This window comes from Aedes albopictus, chromosome 2 (genome assembly GCF_035046485.1).
Source record: "Aedes albopictus strain Foshan chromosome 2, AalbF5, whole genome shotgun sequence".
NCBI classification, from domain to species: Eukaryota; Metazoa; Arthropoda; class Insecta; order Diptera; family Culicidae; genus Aedes; species Aedes albopictus.
The window spans coordinates 518,282,889-518,309,302 of record NC_085137.1 but is presented as its reverse complement, the minus strand read 5'-3'; the positions used below and the strand labels follow the sequence as shown (position 1 = coordinate 518,309,302).

Below are 26,414 nucleotides of genomic sequence, written 5' to 3'. Positions count from 1 at the left end.
ATCTGATATGCATCTGTGTGTGTATATCGTAAGCCGGAAAAGTTATATCTTGATGTTTGCTTATACGGCTTAGTGTACGTCGTTGTTTCATCAAAGTTACATGTTTGAAGCCGGAAAGCGAGTTTGTCAGCGAAAGACCACGTGTCAGCGGTAGAAACTTTATTCTTTGAACGCTTAGCTTCAAAAGAAAACTGTATATTTGATGAAGTTATTCGCACAGAAAGTGAAATTTTAAAAATCAATTGTATTTCATCTAAAACGCGCTGAATCAACAAATTTTTAATTTTTATTTCCGTGAAATGCAGTATTTCAGATGCTTAATTGTTTATCCTATAACACGGACGTAGCCAGAGAGGTGAGGAGGAAAATGTACACAGCTTCATGACCACTCACATAGATTTAATTAGGGTATTGTACCATTTGGGCAGGTCGCTATAACTAAGTCAATTTCAAACTGATTGATTTGAATTTTTGTACAGAGTTAGATACTGAACGTGCCTAAAGTGAAGATATGACGAAGCCACAGCTAAAATTTTCAAGAGCACAAATCTGAAGAACCGTATATCAGATTGCGCTGAAAAGTTGATCGATTGGTTACCCGCTGGTGGTGACTAATCAATCAACTTTTCAGCGTAATACGATATTCGGTTCTTCAGATTTGTGCTCTTGAAAATTTGAGCAGTGGCTTCATTATATCTTCACCCTAACTCTGGACAAAATTTCAAATCAATTGGTTTGAAATTGACATAGTTATAGCGGCAAGTGCCCAAAATAGGTACACTTGCCCAAATGATACAAGACTCTATGCAGTATTTTGTTAATCAATTGCGTCTTTTCACGTTTTTACTATTTCTTCGGTCTTCAATTTAATGTGTAGGATACTACAGGGGATAGCTGTAACTTTTCGAAACGGCATCAAATATTCTCAATTATTTACTTTAAGTTCATCAAAAAGATCGGGCTATTCTACACGAAGTTAGAAATCTTCTAGCAAAACTTATAATAGGGTCCTAAAATGAAAAGTATTTTCCCTTTTTTGTTATATAACGCGAAGAAGCATGCTGTTCTGATCTCCATAGTAATTTCACCGAACTTAAACAACGACAGAATAAAGGGTGATACGGTCAAAATTTGGTCACACAATTTGTTTCATAACTTGAGACTGTGTACACCAAAGCAGCTGATTTTTGGACCAGTAATGGTACATTATATGTAGCTTGTACAATAAAATTTTCATCAAAATCGGTCTAGTATTTGCGGAGATATTGTTGAACCCTGAGATCAGCAATTTTAATATTTTGTGCAAAGAGGGTTCACAAATAAGAACACATTTTTACTGTTTTATTTATAGAGCCAGAGCTACTTAACCGATTTCAATGAAAATTTTTCTGTATGTGAAGTATGCATATCAAAATGTTGTGTAAAAATTTCATTCAATTTGATCCAGCCATTACAAAGTTATATTTGCTTAACCCTTTGGAGCCGGAGGGGTCATATATGACCCCAACATTGAAACGGCTGTATAAATTCACCCATTCGATAAAACAGTATACTGTCTTGGGCAAAGTTGTTGCAAATTGAGTCCTCTATTAGGGAAAAATTGGGATATTTGTATTTGGGACTTCATTGATAACCTAGAACATTCTGAACACCATGAAATTTGGAAAAACGAAATAATTGACATACCAGTTGTTCTAAAAGCTAAACTTGGATGTGGGTTTCGTTTATGTGTATCCATTTAGCCTTCATCAAGAATATCAAAAGGTGTTTTATGTTCTGGGATGTTCTAGGTGTTCCAAACTGTCCTGTAGTGAAGTCCTTCAAATCTACGAGAATAATTTTATGTATATTCGCCACAACTAATAGCATTGCATAAGATACTGGGATCCGTGAAGCTTTTGACATTTACAATGCCATTTGAAGACGCTATAGGGATATTCCAGGTCAGCCAAATTACCTTGGAGTTCAGAACTTCAGATCTACACTCGTAACAGTATCCATATCTGTTAAACTGAGAAACGCTACATAATCAATCGCAGTTACTGGAGCAATCTGAAGTCTAGCAGCATATTATAAACCTTCGGGACATCTAGGGTCTTCCAAACTGTTCTATAATAAAGTCCTTCAAATCTACAACAATAATTTCATGTGTCTTCACCATATATAATAGTTTTGTATAATCTACTGGAGTCCGCGAAGCTCTTGAAATCTCAAATGTCATTCAGAGACACTACAGGGATATTCCAGGTTAGCCAAATTACCTTGGAGTTCAGAACTTCAGGTCTACACCCGTAACAGTATCCATATCTGTTATACTGAGAAACGCTACATAATCAATCGCAGTTACTGGAGCAATCTGAAGTCTAATAGCTTTTTATAAACCTTTGGGACATCTAGGGTCGTCCAAACTGTTCTATAATGAAGTCCTTCAAATCTACAACAATAATTTCATATGTCTTCACCATATATAATAGTTTTGTATAATCTACTGAGGTCCGCGAAGCTTTTGAAATCTCAAATGTCATTCAGAGACACTACAGGGATATTCCCGGTCAGCCAAACTACCTTGGAGTTCAGGACTTCAGGTCTACACTCGTAACAGTATCCATATCTGTTATACTGAGAAACGCTACATAATCATTCGCAGTTACTGGACCAATCTGAAGTCAAATTTTTTATTATAAACCTTTGGGACATTCAGGTTCGTCCAAACTGTTCTATAATGAAGTGCTGCAAATCTACAAGAATAACTTTATGTGTTTTTGCCATAAATAATAGTATTGCATAACCTGCTGGGATTCGCGAAGCTCTTGAAATCTGAAATGACATTTAGAGACACTACAGGGATATTCCAGGTCAGCCAAACTTCCTTGGAGTTCAGGACTTCAGGTCTACACTCGTAACAGTATCCATATCTGTTATACTGAGTAACGCTGCATAATCAACCGCAGTTACTGGAGCAATCTGAAGTCCACTTTTTATTATAACCCTTCACGGTCGTCCAAACTGTTCTATAATGAAATCCTTCAAATCTACAAGATACATTTTATGTGTTTTCACCATAAATAAGAGCATAGCATAATCTGCTGAGATCCGTGAAGCTCTTGAAATCTCAAATGTCATTTAGAGACACTATGGGAATGTTCCAGGTTAGCCAAACTCTCCATGAGCTCAGAACTTCAGGTCTGCATTCGTAACATCAGCTATATCTGACATACTGAGTAACGTTTCATAATCAATAGCGGTGACTGGGCCAACCTAAAATCTACTATATATTTTTATGAACCTTTGGGACATTGAGGGTCGTCCAAACTATTCTGAAGTTTAGCTCTTGATAGTAACAGTAGTTAGTCTCACAATGAACTTTAGACTGTAATCTGTAATGATAGTTTTGAGAAATTCCAGATCAACATCACTACTCCAAAGACCAGGTCTACACTTGTGATAATAGCTTTTCCCACTACGTCAAGATGTTACATAATCCACTGTACTTTCTAAACAACCACTGTAACTTTCAGAAGACTTGTTGGACATGATAGATTACAAATCTAGCTTAATGAAAGAAGTTACCGTTACACTCGTAAACTTTAGGATCTTAACTCAAGAACAGTTTGGATGACCTAGGATACCCCGACTGATCTGATATTGTCTATTTACCTTTCACAAGACTTGCTGGACATGATAGATTACAAATCGCAGCATTGTATAATGAAATCAGTTACCGTTACACCCATATACTTAAGGATCTAAACTGAAGAATAGTTTGGATGATCTAGGATGTCCCGACTGATCTGATACTGTCTATTGAATTTTCAGAAGACTTACTGGACATGATAGATTACAAATCGTAGCTTTGCATAATGAAAGAAGTTACCGTTACACCCGTAGACTTATGGATCTAAACTCAAGAACAGTTTGGATGACCTAGGATATCCCGAATAATCTGATACTGTCTATTGAATTTTCAGAAGACTTACTGGGCATGATAGATTACAAATCGCAGCTTTGTATAATGAAATCAATTACCGTTACACCCGCAGACTTTAAGATCTAAACTCAAGAACAGTTTGGATGACCTAAGATATCCCGACTGATCTGATACTGTCTATTTACCTTTCAGAAGACTTGCTAGACATGATAGATTGCAAATCGTTGCTTTGCATAATGAAAGAAGTTACCGTTACATCCGTAGACTTATGGATCTAAACTCAAGAACAGTTTAGATAATCTGGGATATCGCGAATGATCTCATACTGTCTATTGAATTTTCAGAAGACTTACTGGACATGATAGATTACAAATCGCAGCTTTGTATAATGAAAGAAGTTACCGTTGCAGCCATAGACTTAAGGATCTAAACTCAAGAATAGTTTGGATGACCTAGGATGTCCAGAAAAAATATTCCGCATAATATTCTACCGTTTTTATACTATTGAATACCAAAACTACAGAAAAACGTAGAAACAACTCCAGAAGAACGCTTGGAAAAATTCCGGCTTCAAAGGGTTAAGTGGCACCCGATCAGTTTTTTTTCATATTCAAACTGCTACAACTTTGGAAGTATTCATACAAAATGGCTCAAAATTTTACTAAGAACATATTTTCATAATAGTATTATACTGTACAATTTTGATAAAAATCGGAGCAGTATTTTAAATTGTGTTTTACTGACCTTAAATTTCCGAAAATTTACTATGGAGCGCCTTTGTACGAAATTTTAAAAAGATAAAAAAGATAAAACCATCGACCTGTTCTATCTATATATCAACCAATACTTAATCGATTTTGATGAAAATTTTACATATAATGTAGCATTACTGGTCCAAAAATCAGCTGTTTTGGTGTACGCAGTCTAAAGTTATGAAAAAAATTGTCCTTCCAAATTTTGACCGTATCACCTTTTAGTTAATAAACTCGAAAATAAAATAATGGTCAGCAGTTCTTGTTTGACATTTGAGGTCAACCTTGACGTAACGAAAGTGGAATGTCGGGTTGCAAAAGACATCCCATTGGCTCACTTTTGACAGCAAATGTTCCTGTTCGACATACACGGTAAACAAAATTAACCTAAAATTAAGTGCTAAACAAGATGTTGTGGAGTAAAGGCATCCCCCTTAAGCTACATCCCTGACTCGATTGCAAATTAACTGCGATCAGTAGCCTTTATCGAACAATAAATTAACTGACCATCACGGCACCAGACAGGCTAGCGGATAGATCGGTTGTAAACAACCGTTCGTGTAGGTAGCAACCTGCTGGACTGATACGCGATAGTGAGAGTTCGACTGTCGTTTGGGAGATAGCCGGAGAAGGGATGCATTTAAATCAGCAGTGGTGGATATGTTGACAAGAGATACGGTGACCGATGATAAGAGAGGAATCTTGGCTCTTCTCAAAATCTACATTCTGCGATCGCGATCAACCATCTGGCAATGACCTTTAGATCAACGTAGGCAGTTAACATCGATCATTCCCTCCGATCACAGGCGCGCCGGTGAAGGCCTACGCACGGCTTTTTTGTGAACCTCTTTTTGTTTGTAAGCGTGATGTTAGTTTTAAGACAATAAATGTAGTCCGTATAGTTGGTGTTTGTTTTAAAAATACAGTTTGTTTTAATGTACCGCGAGTGAGTGTTATTACTTGAAACGGAGGAATTGTGCCCAAGGTCCGCAGGAGTCGGCAATATATCTAAAAGGAAGGAAGGAATAGTTCGCCCACACACCAAGTACCACTCCACCTAAACCAACCATCAACTGGTCGAGTGTTGAGGAGCCATCCCACTAAATCGAAGGAGGTAAATTTCCGGTTCCCCAACACAAGAAATAATGCAAAAATTATTAAAATTTTTAAAAAGTTATTTTATGGGCTTTACTTAATAGGAATATTAAAAAAATGAGTAAATATGTCGTATTAATCAACGTTTGATCGATTTTTGCAGAAATTGAGATAGGCCTTTAGGAGCCCATTATTTGACGGCCAACTTTGAGCTGTTTTTTTTTTGGGTTCAACAAACCGAATGCAATGGAATTTTGATCATTTATTACTGATATAATAAGCTATTAAAAACTTTTGACAAAACTTAAAATTCTCCAAATTCCAAATTCCAAATTTGGACCACTGAAAAAACTAGTTACAGTAAAAATTTGAGAATATTTGATGTAATTTCCGAAAAGTTACATCTAGATCAACATTTTTTGGAAAGTGAAAATTTTACCTATCCCAATTATTTTGACTACCCTCTGTAGTTACATATCGATTTTTCAACAATAAAGTGTTTTGTTCCCCATGCTAACCATGGTACATTTATTGCTGCTCTTAATCTTTTTCATGTAAAATATATGATTATCTTCGAAAAATCTTTCAAAAAATTACCAAGAATTTATTGAATTGCTCTATAAATGTCTCTAGAAGATTCTGCTAGGGCTACGGTATAAATTTTCGAACTAGTTTTTCCTCCGGGATATTTCTAAGGTTTATTTCAGTGTCCTGCAGGTGTAAGCAGTTTTGAATTTTGCTTCTAAAATCCTATGCGAAAATAAATGGTGCGATCATTTCGTGACAAATATCAGTAGAAAGTTTCGTCTAAAACAAAATTGCAGAACTCCAGAATATCATTGATTTTGAATTCGACCAGATTCTTCAGGAAAGAAAACAGTCTAACAGTTTTTTTTCAATTGAACAATCGAAGTTGCACAGAGAACCAATGAATGCTGCTTGGGACTAGCTACACACTCTCAATGCGCACATATCGAGAGTTTCAACATTTTAAAGTCAATAACGGCGCCGGCCACGTCCTCACAGTCATCGGGAAAGGAAAGAAATGTTAGTTCGACAACCGTTGTTACTGGTAGCCGTGGAACCCATAGCATTCCCACAGTTGTCTCGAGATGAAGTAATTGTTAGTAGAGGGTAAGGTGTGGATCTTGGAGCCACCTTTGGTAGGTGATATGGTCCACTAGTTTATAAAATACGTGTCACGGTCTTCATAACGATTATGAGTTATTTGGTCGCGATAGTAAGGGTAATGCACATACGTCAACGTTCGTTCAATATTAAGCGGGTCAGCGCATTGATCGTTTATTTATCCGTGAAAACTGACTTTCCCATGAAAATTGTCGCGCGATTCTGATTCCGGATTCCGCACTTGCGATCCCATCACTTTTACCTGGAAATTGTCCACCGCTCGATAATTCTCGAGCAATTCGAGATAGCCGAATGACCCACGAAATTTGTCGCGCGCTTCTGATTCTGCATTCCACTCTTGCTGCCCCATCCTACTACCGAGAAAACCGACTGACCCACGAAGCTAGTCGCGCACTTCTGACCCTGCATTTCACTCTTGCGTTCCCAACACTCTTACCTGAAAATCGTCGGCCACTCGAAAAGTCTCGAGCAGTTTTGATTCTGCATTCCACTCTCGAGGCCCTATCACACTATAGAGCAAACCGACCGACCCACTGAACTAGACGCGCGCTTTTCTAAAAAAATATTCCAAACTTTTACATTCCAAAAACGGCGTCTTATCATAAGATTTTTTCACAAATTTTGTTAATATTTACAAGACTGGTTCGATTCCCGGTCGATTCAGGAAATTTTCTAAATATAACTTTTATTTTTGTATATCCTTGGGCATAACGTATCCCAGGGCCTTCCACATGACATATGTACACATGTAAAAAGGTAATTGACAGAGGAAGCTCTTTGTTAATAACTGTGGAGATGCTCAGATGTTCAGAAGTAGGTTTTGTCTCGTTTGGACAAGTTAAGTCAAAAAGAAAAACATTTGAACGGATGCGAAGAATTGGCTAAAAAGTTAAATTAATTAATTTAAAGAAATGAAAAAAAGCAACATATAATCGGAGACATTTTTCGACATTCTGAAAAAATGACATTCTAGTGAATGGTACATTCCGGGAAATGCCATTCCGGTAAATGGAATTCCGGCAAATGCCTTTGAAGAACTACAGTGTATCAAACAATCTTCCGTACAGCGAATTTTTCACAATATTTTTATTTTTTTCCAATTATTTACAACTTTTTATATGTGAATCACATGCGTTGAAAATGTAACCCTGATATTTTCCGAAATTTTGAGAAACATTGAATAAAAGTTCGAAAAGATATAGAACTTTAAGTAAAACTAAATTATAAGATTTTTGAACAAATTTTCAAAGCATTATATCTCTATATGCAGCCATTCCATGCCATGGAAAAACGATATAGTGCCATTCCGATTGTCGTGAAACTTGGTGGGTTCGTAGTTCTTCGAAAATAATTAGACCCGTATTTTTTTTTTATTTCGTCATTAGGGTGACGACAGGGTAGTCCTGAACTTCAAGGTTTTTGAAAACTAAAAATTGTCAAAAACATAACTTTTGAATTAGTTGACTAATTTTAGACATCTTTTTTTGTTTGAAAGCTATTGAAGAAAAAACATGATGAAGGGGCCAAATTGTTTTAAGGTGCAAAAAATATGCAATTATTTAAGTTTTTTCACGTTTTCATGGTCTCGGGAACAAAGGGGTACCCTGGTTTTAAAATTTTATCAGAAAATTCAGGAAATATGGCAGGAAAAATCAGTGATGTATGTTTTTTAGTTTTGAGACATGTCCTGATGTTTGTGGTATCCATAGTTTTATAAGGATTAAAGATATAGGGTGACGAAGGGTATTATCGGCAGGTTTGTTCACTTCGTCTTGGGGGGTTTTTGTGGGCCGAATTGCCTGAAATTTGGACATATAACTCAGCTTGGTTGGGAAGGATTTGAGGCCAACTCTGAGACCTACAGATTTCAAAAAAACCCCCCATGACTACAGAAGAGAACAAAACGGCCGAAAATACGTAAGTTCCCGTAATCAGATTAAAAAAATGTTTTGTATGGGAAAATTTGGTCTTTTATTTTCAAAAAATCATTTCTCAAAAACTAAGAAACAAACTTCTCCGATTTTTTAATATGTTACGAAAAATTTCCAGAATTTTCAGGCAAAAATATATAACCAGGGTAATTGGTCCCGAGTCCATTAAAACGTGAAAAAACTAAAATAATTGCATATTTTTTGCACCTAAACACAATTTGGCCCTTCCATTGTACTTTTGCTTAAAATTACAATTCACAATGGTTCTCTCAGGGCCTTGTCTCTATTTTTTTTTCAAGAATTTTTGATTATTCCACCACTGAAGATTTGTTTGATTTGTTCTCATATGTACGACGCAGGGACAAAGAGATGTTAGCTCTTTAGGAAACTCAAAGGTAATTCAACCAAAAACTAACAGAGATCGTTCAAGGATACTTCCTTGTAAGAAATTTGTATTCTAAAAGCTCTCTGAAATCTCTTGAAATGCTCACTCACGCCCTGAAATGCGTTGAAACGCTTTGAAACGCTTTGAAACGTCTCTGAAACCCCACCGAGCCCCTCATAGAACTCACCTGAAGGTCTGCGAGGCTCCTTAAAAGCCTTTTGAAACGCCCTGAAACGATTTGATACGCCTCTAATCCCCTCTGAAACGCCCTTAAAGCTCACTTGAGAGCCTGTGCGGTCCCGAAGTCTTCTGCCACCTGCTGAAATGCCCTGTCACGCCCTGAAATCCATTGTAACGCCTTGAACCATTTTGAAATGGCTTTCAAATTTCTGTGGAATTCACCAGAGATACTGCTAGTCTACCTACCTATACACACTTGGAAGAATCCAGGAAAATGATAGAATCGACTACTTCTATCATTTTTCTTGTCATTATCAATACTTGAGCATTTATTTTATTACCGTGCGGGATTAGGCCGAAGGGTCTCAGATTTTCATTAAACTTTTTCCACAGGCACGGCTCATGGATATATGAACAAAAAAAAAAAAATGAGAAAAATTCAGGGTCGCCTCAGGTGGAAATTCTTTGTTTTTCCCCTGACACTACTTACTTTGAAAAATCATAACTCAAGAACGAAGCATCACAGAAACAAAGTTTTTTTTAGAAAATGAAAGCAAATTTTCTCAGAAATCAAAAAAAAAACCCAAATTAATCCACCTAGAGGTGATAGTGCCTTTCTCGTCGTATATGTTCTCACGATCTTTCCGTCGACGTAAGTCAAAGTGTTCCTGAGTCCTGATATTTTTTAAGAAAAGCAAGCATTTTATCAAAGCCATCATTGAATTGACTATCGATCATCGTGTTATCAAAAAAGGGTCTCCAGTTGGCCTAGTGGTTAAGGCTATGAATCGCCAATCCGGAAACGGCGGGTTTGATTCCCGTTCCGCTCGGGAACATTTTCTCGACTTCCTGAGCATAGTGTGTCTTTGAACTTGCCTCACAATATACAAATTCATGCAATGGCGGGCAAAGAAAACCCTTCAATTATTAACTGTGGAAGTGCTCTAAAGAGCACTAAGTAGAAGAGGGGCAGGCCAAGTTCCAATGCGAACGTCAAGCTATAAAGAAGAAGAAGAAGTTATCAAAAAAGCTGCTATTTGATGTACTGTCAAACCCCGCGTATTCATCACTCCTTAATAAGACACTTTTTAATTTGTTGCATTTCCGGCATCTGATCCGTTTGGTGATCAACCGCAGTGAACCTCGGAAGCCGACAATCGTAAAATGTACAAGCTATCAATTCGTACCACCACAATATCTGTAAGATTTGTGTTCAAAAACAAATCATACAATCTTACCGATTGTCCCTGATGTGGTCTTAGACTAGTTTCATGCAAATTATTATTTAGTTCTCCTAAAAAGTCGCAAATTGATGTAATGCATGTATGGGTTTGGTTCATTCGTGCATTTCGCCAGTTCCGGCGAGGCACTCGAATCTGGTTCCGGAAAACTACTGACCTGAGACTATTTTCTTGCTGACCGTTCTTCGCGTTATCGAAAAAGCCGTTATTTAGTGTGCTGCGTGTATGCGTTTGGTTTTTTTTCTACATTTGATCACTTCCGTTGGGGCACCTGGAACCGGTTTCGGCTCACTACTGGTTTTCCAAAGTATGGTCTATGATTTTTTTTGTTAACCGCTCATCAGATTACCTAAAAAGTCATTATATGTGTCGAATTTATGGGTTTGATTCTCCTTTACATTTGACCACTTCCGATGGGGCAACCGTAATCGGTTGCGGAACACTACCGGTTGTCCCCAATATGGCCGGAATTATTTTTTGTCAAATCAAGATGCCATAAAATCCGCGATTTGATGTGTCGCTTGCATGGGTTTGGTTCCCTTTTATATTTAGCCATTTCCGGTGGGACACCCGGAACCGGTTCTGGATCTCAACCGATTCAGATATGTTCTGAAAATATTTTCCTGCTTACTGTTCATCGAGATATAAAAAAAGCCACGATTTGATATGTCCCTTGCATGGGTTTAATTAACTTTTATACTTTGCCACCCCGGCGGAACATCTGGAACCGGTTCCGATATGGTCTGAGAATGCTTTCCTGCTTACTGTTCATCAGGTTATCGAAAAAGCTGTGGTTAGATATGTCACATGCATGGTTTTATTTTAATTTTATATTTGGCCACTTCCGACGGGATACCCGGAACCGGTTCCGGGATACAACCGGTTCAGATATGGTCTGAGAATATTATCCTGCTTACTGTTCATCAGGATATCAAAAAAGCCACTATTTGATATGTCGCATGCATGGGTTTGGTTAACTTTAATACATGGCCACTTCCGGAGGGACATTTGCAACCGGTTCCGGAACACTACCGGTTCCGATATGGTCTGAGAATGTTTTCCTGCTTACTGTTCACCACGTTATCGAAAAAGCCGCGGTTTGATATGTCGCATGCATGGGTTTAGTTCACATTTATGTTTGGTCACTTCCGGCGGGACACCCGGAACCGGTTCCGGGACACTACCGGTTCAGATATGGTCTGAGACTATTTTTCTGCTTACCATTCATCAAGTTATCGAAAATGCCGTAGTTTGACGTGCCGCATGGATGGGTTTGTAGCGTTTTCATATCTGGCCCCTTCCTGGGGTACCGGTCCGGAACACCTAAATGGCCATAATTCCGGAACGGCTGGACCGATCTGAACCATTTTCAATAGGAAACAATGGGACCAGATTCCGCGTCGAATGAACCGTCGGTCAATAAAATCGGTTGAGGTTTACTGCCAAAAAGTGATGTGAGTTTTTTTGTACACACATACATACACACACACACACATACACACACACACACACACACACACACACACATACACACACACAGACATCACCTCAATTCGTCGAGCTGAGTCGATTGGTATATAAGACTTGACTCCTCCGGAGGCTCTATCAAATTTTCGTTTTTGGAGTGAACATATAGCCTTTCGGTACACCTTGGTGTACGAGAAAGGCAAAAATATGAACTGGAAAAAGTTTTCCACAAAATTTTCCACAGTTAAGAAAATTTTTAAAGAACAGCCGGTAAAACAATGCTCGAGCTCATAAAAAAATATCAAAAATATATTTTTGAGAAGGTTATTCCAGAGAGTAAAAAATTCGAAGATTGAAAGTGAAGATTGACATTCTCATTTTTTCATTCGTGTTTGGCCATATTCATTGTCAGCTGAATGCCTCCCTTTTTTCATTCAATTCTCTGTCATGATTTTTTTTTCGCACGTCTTAAAATGTCCAATTTCTGTTAACAGACGCACAATCCGACTTAATGGACAAATAGAGAACATATTTAATATTTTAATTAACTTCTATACACAAGTTTTGAGGTTATTGGAAGTAGATTCGGGAGTTACGGTCCAGTTTTATTTCTCAGTGAAAATTGTCAGTGACAGAAAAATGAATGAATAGGTGAAACAAATCATTCACCAAAATGAATTTTATTTTGATCCTTCAGTTGAGAATTTTCAAAATTCATGTTGAATTTCATTCATTGAAAATGAAAAATTTTAAACCCTGGTTATTCCATAAGTTTTAATCGCTGAAATTTTTGGAATGCACTTTTTTTTCGTTTTTGAGTTATGGCCAATTTTGTTAAAAAATGTCCAAATGTGTAATATAAGCCTCAATAATTCAAGAACAAAGCATCGTAGAAACAAAGTTTTTTAGAAAATGAATGCAAATTTTCTCAGGAATCCAAAATAAAAAATAAAAAGGAAAAAGTTTTCTACAAAAATTTCCACCGTTGGGAAAATTCAAAAAGAAAAGCAGGAAAAACTATGCCTGAACTCGCGGGATATTTCCAAAAAAGATATTTTTGAGAAGGTAGTTCCATAAGCTTTGATGGCTGAAATTTTTTGAATACACTTGTTTTTCGTTTTTGAGTTATAACCACCCATGTGAAAAAATAACAATAAATGTAATATATGCGTACAAGGTTATTTTTCATAAAATTGATCATAATTCAAGAAAGAAAAAAAAAATTTTCAAAAATGTTCTTTGATTCTCAAGCCCACCCCCATAACCTCATTGGCATCCAAAAACAAAGACGCGCTTTACTCGTGATAACGACTGAATGCTGCTACTCGATATCGTTCTCCAATTTCCACGTATAATCCAGCTTTAATCCTTCTGGAGCCTGCCGAGTCACTCTTTCAACAAGCATCCTGAGCGATTCCAAGCAACAGCATCAAAATTAAGGAAAATTTTTAATTCATGATTTTCTATTGAACTGAAACTTTGCACAGTTTTTCAGTTCCATCTAAATCGCCATTTTTCGATATCAAATTTTTATTTAGAGCCACGACTAACTTTTCAAAAGGGTGTATGTGAAAATGGTTCAAAAATATTCAAAAATATGCACAGCAAAAACGGATTGTTCGATTGTTATGAATTTTTCAGCAAAGTTAGATAGCTAAATGGTGATTTCTAAGAAAATATACACTGTGAAAAAAAATCTATTTTATCATTGAAAAACATCATTTTTGTCACAAAAACTCAAATATCTCAAAACCCTATCTTTTTACCAACTTGATTTTTTTAGGGAAAACGGTCCATTGTATTAGCAATCTACCATAAAAATTTGGTGATGGTAAACTAATAAACAAAAAAGTTATAACATTTCAAAAATTTCACAATTTTTACATTTAGTAAAAAAAATGTTTCTGTGTAAATTATTTCGGCCGGGAATCGCGATTTGATGCTGATTTTATTGTTCAGCAAAGTTAGATAACTAAATGGCGATTCCTAAGAAAATATACTCTGTGAAAAAAATCTTTTTTAACATTAAAAAATATCATTTTTGTCACAAAAACTCAAATATCTCAAAACCCTATCTTTTTACCAACGTAATTTTTTAGAGAAAACGGTCCATTGTATTAGCAATCTACCATGAAAATAAACAAAAAAGTTATGACAATTCAAACATTTCACAATTTTCACATTTAGTAATAATTTTTTTTAGTGTAAATTATTTCGGCCGGAAATTGAAGTTTGATGCTGATTTTATTGTTAATGGCCTTGCGTGAGTAAAACAAGTTGTTTTTATTATATATTATATATACATATAATATAATATACTATGTACCGTAATGTTCCGATTTTATCACGCCCTCCGCGCATTAGTCGTTTATTCATTAATTTGCTGTTACATTTGAGGACAAGTGTTTTCCCTCTTCTTCAAGATTAATGTTGAAAGCGTGTTTTGCAACGTTAAAAATATTGAAATGGGTATAGATGTTGAAGAATATTACAGGGCATTTTTGAAAAGGGGCGTAATTAAATTGTTTAAACAGATGTCGCTGATGGCAATTTCTCAGTTGTTGTCGTTTTCGAACTTCCTGCGCCCTGCTTTACCGATGATATACAGATGGTTCGTTTGTCAAATTCTAGACGGCAGGACGTGCAAATGCGTAATTTTGTACACAATGTGGACATTTGGGCATAACCAGTCTCTTTCAGTTTATCTATGGTGCTTTCGGTGAGATTTCGTAACTCTTTTGAACATTTTTTTTCATCAAACGGTCTACAAGAGAGCGTTGAGTTGAAGACCTTTGAGAAAGCGACTGTTCATCTTGTTCGTTAGATTATAATAAACAAAATCACTTATTAATTTTAACTTACTTGTTTGGTGTTGGTGGCTGAAGAAAAAAAATACTATACAATTTTTAATATTCATAGCGGTAGTATTTTTTTGTTTTTTTTTTCGTGAGCATTGTCAGGTATGTATACAGACAAACAAACGTAACACTGGCGAAATTTTCATTGACCACGCCTTCAACGATCATTTTGAATCTTGGTTGTGGCTTTCATAACAAGAAGAGCGCCCATCGTTTTTCTTTGCGTTTGACGTTTCACACTAGCGCCTTCTGATGACGATATTGCACAACGCAGTGTTTCGTGAAACATTTCCACCAGGTGGTGATAGTGTGAACTGGGCGATGAATTTTCACTAAAATTGTTCTAGGCGTTTCGTCTGTTTGTCTGTGGTATGTACCTCTTATGCATTTGTTGTTGTTGAAGTTACTCGCATTCTTCCGATCATAAAGTCTGTTCTCTAAGAGGGATTTTTTTTGCGGATAAACTAGACGTATACGCGTATAAAAAAAACTTTTATTATACAGCTTTTGTCTTAAAAATAAATTCAATTCCATTTTTCTTATAATCAACAGCTTTTCAACACTATCAAGGGATTTTTTCACCAGTCACGTACAATAAAAAGTATGACAATCTCAATATTTTTGATCACAACACTGGATCGCGTCTAAGTTTCAAATAGATACTATAGTAATTACGAATAATCAAACTAAAGTATCATGAAAACAACTTGGTTAATTCAGGCGGTAGCCTTTACAATAAAATCAGCATCAAAATATAATTCTCGAAATAATTTACACAGAAAAAAATTTTTTTTTGTTACTAAATGTAAAAATTGTGCAATGTTTGAAATGTCATAACTTTTTTGTTTATCAGTTTACCATCACCAAAATTTTATGGTAGATAGCTGATATAATGGGCCATTTCCCCTAAAAAATTGAAGTTGGTAAAAAGATAGGGTTTTGAGATATTTGAGTTTTTGTGACAAATATCATATTTTTTCAAAGTAGAAAAAGAAATTTTTTACAGTGTATATTTTCTAAGGAATCATCATTTAGTTATCTAACTTTGCTGAAAAATTTATAACAATCGAACAATCCGTTTTTGCTGTATAGCTTTTAGAATATTTTAGAACTATTTTCGCATACACCCTTTTGAAAAGTTAGTCGTGAGTGAATATGAAGGTTTAATATCAAAAAATGGCGATTTATATGAAATTGAAAAACTGTGCAAAGTTTCAGATATTTTTGAAATGGTCGCTCAGGATTGACTGACATGACTCCGTGGAATTCCTCTCCTTCAAAATCGTAGAGCTTGTTTATTTTACTTGTAAGTGCTTGCGGTCGCCTTCTCGTGGTGGGTTGCGTTGAAATTTAATGATTCCACTTTGGCGTCGGTCTGGTTGCTCTGTAATTCTATAGGCCAATAGATTAAGTTTGACTTTCTGATAGAGCTTAATGAATTTAATTGATGGTATTAGTAACAGATTTGAGTAGGAGAAATGTAATCGAATATAAGATATTCAATTTATTTTCGACCATTTAGAAGAATTTCCCCAGAAAATACAGTAATTTTGTTTAAAAAATGGTTCATCAAAGCCAAAGGCCACACTGTCACGGTAACTATAGTACCGATGCATGGGAAAGTGTGAAATCTGTTTTCTAATGTCTTCAGGGCGGTCAGTCGCTCTTGCCGTCCTTGTTGGGATGATTAGCAAATACCATGCCAGCGTGCTTGATTAGGGCAGATTGCCCTTTCTCTTGTTTCGTGGGTGCCTTTTCCGACGCTGCTGAATATTCATTACCCATTTAGTTAATTTTATTCGTGCCCGAAATTCTGATTATGAGAATTACTCCGACAGCTCGTACTGCTTTTGGGTGGGTAGTTTTATTGGAGAAGACAGTCGTAACTGTTGACCTTGGCAGTAGCATAGTGTTGTAGATTTTTATACAAAGAAAGCATTGACCATGCTAGTGGATGTATGAACTAGATGCTTTCTGAGGGTAAATGTATCTTTAACACTCCCCTGTAACTAATCGACACATTGGTATGATTTATCAACCACATCCGTTATTCATTTGTGTTTCGGTGAACGACCTGGTCAGACCACTCTAATCCAATACTTACCGGAATGCGGGAGTAGCTCGTTAGCCAGACCCAAGTATCGCCTCCCGGTGCTGCTCCTTTCTGACCGGTTTTCCTGATTATCTCGGCGTCTTTCTTTTCCAGCTCACTGCGTAGTTTTGGGTTGAAAAACTCCACGTTCGGTCCTGGAAGTACAATGTAATGGCAGCAAGATAGGATTTCGTCGTAAATAAAGGTTGGCAACTGAAAAAGATTATTTCGTCTGATAGGAATTCTATCGCATCGCTTTCAACGGCGAAAATGGTACATTCGGAAGGTGTGCTGAACATCTTCGAGAAAGGACATCGCACGACTTACCTTCTTGATCCGGCACAAGATTGTCGTCGAATAGGTTGAGATCTCGTTTAAATCGGGACTCGTGTTGGCCAGTGGATTTACGTTCATTTTGTACTTTTTGATTTTCCGCTGGATAAGGCATACTGAACCTAAACAAAGAATTAATAGTAAATTTGTCAATATTTTGTTGGCAGATATAAAGCAGGATATAAAATATGAATTATTTATTAATGATTAAAATGCGACCATCGTGAGAAGGACCAACCAACTTAAAGCTATTCGATTTGGAGTTGACTACCAAAAAAAGTTTGAAGTTATGTTATAAGTCAGATTAAAAAAAAAATGCCGTCGAATAGGATCCACTGATGACAGGAGTGCTCATAACCCTAATTGACAGAGTTAATTTTATTTCCCAGAGCATTATCACACCAGCACGGTTATCCTAGGCTACCACCATCCTACTTTTACTTGATAATTTTGCTCATTAACAGCATCCTTAACGAGCTGGATTGTTTTGCCTATACCTACACACAGTTTATAGCAAATTCATTGTTGCTAGAGCAACTCCATTCCAGTACGCACGAGGAAGAGCACTATGGATAGTGTAAACAGCGATAAAATGTGATTTCCATTTGCACTGTAGCTTGTTTCCGAAATTAACAGCTTCGACGCTTCTGGCTCTAGGGACCTAGTGTTACAATGCCATTAGAATGAACTGCATTTTCAAAACATATTTTTCATGCGGCTGGTACAGAAATTATATATGTATTCCTACACAGAAAAAAATATGTAATTAAAATTCAGCGATAAATCATGCACATAAGGGGAATGCTAGAGTTAGTGCACTTTTACATGAGATATAATGTAAAATTACATTACCATCGTGTAAATTTCCGCCAACTATCGCGTAAACCACCATGGACTCCAACCGGTTACGTGACTATTAGCGGAAATTTACACGATTGTAACGTAATTTTACATGATATCTTATGTAAATATGCACCAACTCTAGCATTCCCTTTATGTGCATGATTTCTCGCTGAATTTTACATGAATATTTTTTTCTGTGTATATTTATAAAGGATTTAAAGAATACTACTATATAAAGCTAGGGCACGTTAATTGAGATTCATGACAAGTATTTTTTTAATCTTGATTAACGAGATTTTTGACGGGGTTTTAATGAAAAACTCACATTTACTGAGTTTGTCGGGAGTGGGATTCGATCCCTGATGTTCGGCGTGATGGGCACTTGCCATGATAACTCTGTTACAAACAATATATGAAATTATTGAAATTAAATTCTTCATGAATGATTCCCGAAACCAACATTGAATTGTTCATTAGAGTGTGAATTTCTCAGCAGTTGTACATTTCAACTTGAAAATACAGGTCGGACTCGATTATCCGGAGTCGGGCTCTGATGCTTCTCAAACACATATATGGGGAACGGAATGCTCTATAAAGCTGAAAATTTTACATTTTGTCAAGCCAACTTTGATTAGTAATTAGTCAAAATTTCAGCTTATTACAGCATTCCGTTTGCGAGATATAATTTTGGGAATCGCCAGAACCCGACTCCGGATAATCGAGTCCGATCTGTAATTGAAAATCTCGAAACAAATGGGTATTTTTTAAATATGATCTTGGCGCTCATTTTTTTTTTTATAGAAAGAGTAGATTGCATTCAAATCTCTTTTTATGCAGATTATTTCTATGCACTTTTAATTTGTGCACCTTTTTTATGTCCTGTATAAAAATAGAGAGAGATACTCAGAACCACAATTGTGCTCTAGAGAATGTAATGATGATGGTATAGTAAGAATGCAGAGGCATTTTAGTGGAACCCAAAGGGTTCAGCGGGATACCAGGGGGGCTAAGGGACGTTTAAAGAGGTTTCAAGATCGTCTCAGTTGGCTTTATGGGGTTCCCGGGGGTATCAGGGGTGGTTTAAGGGGTCTAAGGAGCTTTTCAGGGAGCCTCAGAGAAGTATCAGTTGGCCTCAGGGACGGTGGTTCTAGGTGAGTTCCAGCGGGTCTCAGGGGCATTGCAGGGGCTGTCTGGGGGATTTCGAATAAATTTCAGACAATTTCAGAGCACTTTTGGCCGGTTTCAGAGCCGTTACGGCGGCATTTTTTGTTTGGTTGGTAAGGGGGTCTTAGGTGCGGTTACCGGAGGTTTTTTGGGTGATTTGGAAGTCTTTCATAAATTTCACAGGATTTTCAGATACTTATTCACAAAAAAAAACTCTAAAACCTTCAGAGTATGATTGAAATGCTCTTGAAATCTCTGGAATCCATTTAGAATGCCCCTGAGTCTTAGTTGATTCAAGAGTGTTCCTGAAATCCCCTGCTACGAAATGCTCCTGAAAGTCTTTAAATCGTCTTGAAATAGAAACCCCCCGAAAAGCACCTGAAACCCCCTTGAAACGCCTCTAAAAAGTTATCAAACGCTCCTAAAACCACTTGGATCGCCCTTAACTCGTTCTTGAAACCCTCTGAAACCCCTTAACCTTCTCTTTGCATCACGTTGGCAGCAGCTCGCTCACGTAGTGTAGGGTTTGGGTAAAAAATGACCCTAATGCCAAAGGAGGGTTAATAAGCTCCTGAAATCCCCTGAAACAACCTGTTGAAATACCCCTGAAGCCTCTGGGAACCCCTTTTATTTGGGCTCTCTGGGATATTACTGGAAACCCCCTTGACCCCATCTGAAATGCCCAAGAGCAAGTCGTGTTTTCGCGAACTAGATTGCCTATCTTAATTATGCTTAAAATTGCCTCTTTATATATCTTTTGTAATATATTCACATTTTTGCCTTTCTCGTACACCAAGGTGTACCGAAAGGCTATATGTTCACTCCAAAAATGAAATTTCGATAGAGCCCCCAGAGGGGCAAGTTTCATATACCAATCGACTCAGCTCGACGAGTTGAGATGATGTCTGTGTGTGTGTATGTGTGTGTGTGTGTGTGTATGTGTGTGTGTATGTGTACAAAAAAAGGTCACCTCACTTTTAGATAGTAAATATCAACCGATTTTAACGATTGACGGCTCATTCGACGCGGAATCTGGTCCCATTGTTTCCTATTGAAAATGGTTCGGATCGGTCCAGCCGTTCCGGAGTTATGACCATTTAGGTGTACCGGAACCGGTACCCCTGGAAGGGGCCAAACATGAAAATGCTCCAAACCCATGCATGCGACCCATCAAACCACGGCATTTACGATTATCTGATGAACGGTAAGCAGGAAAGTAGTCTCAGACCACATCTGAACCGGTAGTGTTCCGGAACCGGTTCTGGGTGTCCCGCCGGAAGTGGCCAAATATCAAATTGAACATAACTCATGCATGCGACATATCAAACAGCGGCTTTTTCGATAATCCGAAGAACGGTTAGCAGGAAAACAGTGTCAGACCACATCTGAGCCGGTAGTGTTCCGAAACCGGTTCCGGATGTCCCACCAGAAGTGGCCAAATATAAAAGAGTACCAAACCCATGCATGCGACACATCAAACAGCGGCATTTTCGATAACCTGATGAACGGTTGGCAGAAAAACAATATCAGACCATATCTGAACTATTAGTGTTCCGGAACCGGTTCTGGGTGTCCCGCCGGAAGTGGCCAAATATCAAATTGAACATAACTCATGCATGCGACATATCAAACAGCGGCTTTTTCGATAATCCGATGAACGGTTAGCGGGAAAACAGTCTCAGACCACATCTGAACCGGTAGTGTTCCGCAACCGGTTCCGGATGTCCCACCAGAAGTGGCCAAATATAAAAGAGTACCAAACCCATGCATGTGACACATCAAACAGCGGCATTTTCGATAACCTGATGAACGGTTGGCAGGAAAACAATATCAGACCATATCTGAACTAGTAGTGTTCCGGAAGTAGGGTCCCGGGATCCCGATGGATGTGGCCAAATATAAAAGAGTAAGGACTGTTCATTAAAGAAAGTGGACATCTGTTCACCAATAGTTTAAAGTTAAAACTAAACAAAAAATGTGAATTATTGCTCAGTGTGTAAGAACATTGTCCACTTTGGCAACACACTCAAAGAAAACGCAAAAAAGTGAGAAATTTTTAGCGATGAGTCGGATTAGCTTAGCGACTAGCTTTAAATTCTGCACAAATGGTGTTCCAAAAAGTTGTCGTTTCGAGAATTGGCATACAAGTACATTTCCAGGACCGTAATTTTTAAACGCTGAGCAGGGGACAGATGTGCCGGATGATGTAGGGTATACCAGAACTAAAAAATTGGGAAAAAGTTTTTGGTGTGGCAAGCCTATTGTTCATGCGGCTCAAAGATTTCTTCATATTTCACAACGGGAAAAATCAACGATGAAAATAACAGAGAGGAATGCATCAAAAAACGACTTCTACCCATCAACCGAAAACATACGGATCCTTCATTGTTTTGGCCGGATCTGGCATCCGCTTATTACGCTTCTTCTACACTAGAGATGCTCAAGAAAGAAAAAGTCGATTTTGTCGAAAAATGGCAAAATCCACCAAACTTCCCTTAACTGCGTCCTGTGGAAAGATACTGGACAATAATTAACCGGCATCTCAAGAAAGATGGAAAGAAGCAAGGTCTGTTGATTGCTTCAATAAAATTTGGTCTGCGGCACAACGAAAGGTTACGGAGAAAGTTGTGCAGAATTTAATGGAAGGTATCAAGAGGAAAGTCCGAGCGTTTGAACCACAGTAGAGACAGCCGGTTGTATTCCGGAATCAGTTTCGGGTGTCTCGCCGGAAATGGCCAAATATAAAAGTGAACCAAGCCCATGCATGCGACAAATCAAACAGCGGCATTTCCGATAACCTGATGAACGGCAAGCAGGAAAACAGTATCAGACAATATCTGAACCGGTCGTTGTCCGGAACCGGCTCCGGGGGTCTCGACCCTCAACGGATGTGGTCAAATATAAAAGAGTATCAAGCCCATGCATGCGATACAACAAATAACGTCTTCTATGATAACCTGATGACAGGTTATAGAAGAAATAGGTTAGGACCACATTAGGGACAGCCGGTAATGTCGTAACCAGTTCCGGGTGTCCCTCCGAAAGCGACTAAATATAAAATTGAACTGAACCTATGAATGCGACACAGCAAGGCTAGGATTTTTTGATAACCTTATGAACGTTAGCAAGCAAACAGATTCCGACCGGTGAAAAAATGTTTTACGCATATGGTCAAATCTCAACCGTTACGTAGTAATTGAACATTACATGTTTTTGACTTTGCTTGCCTCAAGCTGGCTATAACTTGAAAATGGTCAAACTTATCGCATTTGAAAGATTATTAAATTTGCTACCAAAAAGATCTTGGAATCTATTGGTTTAGTTAGATAACTAAAGCAAAAAAGCTCGAAAGTAGTGTTTTGCCTTTCTCGCACACTTAGTGTACTAAAAAACTATATGTTCACTCAAAAAACAATTTTTCAAAAAAGGCTCGGTGGATCAAGTCGCATATACATACCAATCAACTCAGTTCAACGAATTGAGATTATGTCTGCATGTATGTATGAATGTGCGCAAAATAAGTTCTTTCACTTTTAAGGCACTTCCCATTGGCTGATTTTTCGGATTATAGCTTAAATCGAACCGGAATTGTTTGCTATTCACAATGGTCCAGATCGGCCAAGGCGTTCCGGAGTTATGGCCATTTCAGTGATCCGGACTAGCACCGGTTGAACTGGTCGTATATAAAACTGAACTAGCCCATCATGCGATAAATCAAACTGCGGCAATTTTTGTAACCCTTAGCATGGTTGACAAGTTTTGTGCGGAAATCAACACTGGAGACCAGAAGCTCCACGATGTCGGCCCAAAATTCAAAATGGCAGCCAAATGTTCAAGGTGGCGGCTCAAAATTCAAGATGGCGGCTGTTTACTAGAGATTTTGGCTCTTAAAGCATGCTATATGGGAATATTTAATATGGGGAAGATGTCTGGACTTCTAAAATGGTGACTAGAATATCCAAGATGGCGGTCTGAAATCCAAGATGGTGGCTTGAAATTCAAGATGGCGTCTGTTTTAAGAAGTTAGCCTTAGCTCTAAAACCATGGAAGATGTCCGGAGTCAAAAAATGTCGACCAGAATGTATAAGATACCGATCTAAAATCCAAGATGACGGCTTCAGTTTCAAGATGGCGGCTGTTTAATGGAGATTTAGGCTCTAACGGATGTTTTCGGCTCTAAAACCATGCAATATTGGTATATTTGGTATGGGGAAGACTTCCAGAGTCCAAAATGGCGATCAGGATATCCAAAATGGTGATCTAAAATTTAAGATGCTGGCTCCGAATGCAATATCGTGGCTGTTTAGTGGAGTTTTAGGGCCTGAAACAATGCATTATTGGTATATTTGGTATGGGGGGATGTCTGGATTCCAAAAATGGCGACCAGAACATCCAAGATAGCAATCTTTAATCCTAAATGGTGGCTTCAAATTCAAGATAGCGTCTTTTTCTTAAGAGTTTGAGGCTCAAACATTGAAAGCGAGATAAACGATATGATTTCTGGTATAATGAAATGGATTTCTGTTAATTGTTTAATTGTATGAAAGCGCGATATACATAAACATTTCGCTTGAGTTTTATTGAAATGGGGTTTCGAAGGCACGAGAAAGGCGCCATCACCGCTAGGTGGATTAATTAGGGTTTTTATCTTTATTAACGAGATTGTTAGCCCTAGACTAGTTCATCTCGGGACCCACACTTTACTTCTCATCCGAAGGAAAAACTTACACCCAGGCAATGACATAACAGAGGTTCCAGTGTAATTATCCCTAGTATACCTACACAATTTACACAATCACCACCAAACGGTGTTTGTGAGTGGGGAGGGATAGGACATGGAAACTTTTTTAATGCCATGGGATGGGGGTGCATACATTGGTGAAAAGCATACATTAAAACAGGGTAAATAAAAACAGGGTATATTTATTATAGTTTTTATTAACGTGTATTTTAACTTACTAACTAATAAAAACAGAGCATAAAAAAGAAAGTTTTGTGTATACTTTGAGTCAGCACGTTGAATGGGGAGGCTTAAATCTCGACAAAAAGATTTTGCTCCTGTGGGTTTGAGATGAAGCCAGGAGGTTTCTTGGGGTTTCAGAGGAGCTTAAAAGAAGGAGGTTTCAGGTCGTTTCTGTGATGTTTTGGAGGTCTGGGGAATTTAAGGTGGTTTCAAGAAGTTTTAGGTACGATTCGAAGGCATTGAAGCTTGATTTTATGGAACATGATATTTGTTTTAGAGGGATCAAAGCCCTTCCAGAGACGTTTTAAGAGGTTTAAAGGGCGTTTTAATGGAATCCAGGGAGCTTCAGGGCCGTATCTAAAGCCTTAAATTCTCCTTCGAACTCGCCTCTGATCTGAAACACCTCTGAGACCTCCTGATCCTCATCTAAAATCTCATGTGACCCCTGAAACGCCTTAAAATGCCCCTGAAACAACATTTTTAGAGGTTCGAGGGGCGTTTCAGTGGGTCTCAGTGAGCTCCAGGGCTGTACCTGAAAAGCCCTGAAACTTCGCCTTAAACTCTCTTTGGGACCCGCCTGAGCCCTCATATATCTCCAGTGACCCCTGGAATACCCGTGAGATTCACTAAAACGCCTCTGAGACACCTTGAAATGTCGCTGAGACCCCCTGCTTTCCCACGAGGACAAAGCCCGCTTCTTAGCTTCACCACCATTGACCGATCACCATTTTGCATCTAGGGCTTGAAGATACTCTATGCACAAGGAAGTTAAGAAAATTTCCGTTACGAAAAGTTTCTGGACTGACAGGATATCGAACCCGTCACCCTCAGTAGGGTTATGCTGATTACCCACGCCTTAACTCCTTTTACTATATCTCTTTCGGGACGGAATGTAAAAAAAAGTTTTTTTTTTAGTTTTTATTTATGTGTATGTGATGCTTAGATGTGTACTTAGATGCTAATTCTACACTCGTAAAAAAAGTGGATTCTCCCTACAAATTGATCAACTTTGGCTCTCCACTATTCATAGATTTCCCAACAAAACTACAATTATTTTTCCTTATTTGAAAGATCTTCTCTTTGTCTTTCGATTTCTAGCTTTGAATAGAATCGGAAATAAAAAATATGCGACAGATAAAACTTTTTCATGTTTCACGGTTTTTGTGCACTTTTGGCAAGCAAGAATATTTTAGCCCACCTTGGGAATGGGGTTGCCTGCTACTGTCGGTTTAATATTGATCGGCCTACAGTGATAGTGACAGTAGTGCAAAATCAGTAGTCAACTGACATGACTAATATTGAGCAGCTGTGCCCCTGAGACCCCCTGAAACAATCTGAGACCTACTGTAATCCTTCTGAAAAGCCCCTGAAATTCCCTGGTGTACCCCTGAGACCTCCTAGAACTCATCTCATACTCCCTGAGTGCCTTTGAAACGCTCGTGAGATCCACTAGACTCCCCCCTGAAACGTCCCTCAGATCCCCTCTTAAACGTTATTGAGTCGTCCTGGAACTCCTCTGAAATGTCCTTGACACCCCGGGAATGCTTCTCAGATATCCTGATACACATCCTAAACGACCTTGAGACCTCTTGAGACCCCCGTAAGACACACTGAATCCAAATGTAATCCTCTTGAAGCGCCTCCGAGACTCCCTAAAACAGCCCGGAGACTCCCTGAAATCTCCGAGAGACCCTCGGGACCAACTGAATTGTCTTTGAGAACTCCGGGATTACCCTAAAATTTTCTGAGACCTTCTGAAACACCTTTGAGATGATCTGGAGCTACCCTGAAACCCCTTGAGTAAAAGTGACGAACTAAAGCAAGTTGCTTCCAAGAGTGCCAAAAAACCGCGTAGCATCTGAACGACCCGATGTACAAACGGAACTCTGCATAAAATAACCTGCAGAGCTGCAGAAAAATCGTTATTAGCTTACAAATAAGCGTACGCATGCCGGTCTCTAGTATCTATTCCACCCTAGCATGCTGGCAGCTAGTGTTTTAAATGCTCGATTTCATGATCAAAATTGAATAAC

The 26,414-nt window shown here is 38.1% G+C and overlaps 1 protein-coding gene across 2 annotated transcripts in view; it reads right to left on the bottom strand.

Moving 5' to 3' along the window:
- Positions 1-26,414, bottom strand: part of LOC109409677 (uncharacterized) — a 209,230-nt gene that overhangs the window by 59,346 nt on the left and 123,470 nt on the right. For both annotated transcript variants that reach the window (XM_062854595.1, XM_029870148.2), the window contains 2 exons: positions 17,406-17,533; positions 17,091-17,233 (listed from right to left, as the gene is read on the bottom strand). In XM_062854595.1, coding sequence (XP_062710579.1) covers positions 17,091-17,233; positions 17,406-17,533 — 271 coding nt within the window. The remainder of the gene's footprint in view (positions 1-17,090; positions 17,234-17,405; positions 17,534-26,414) is intronic.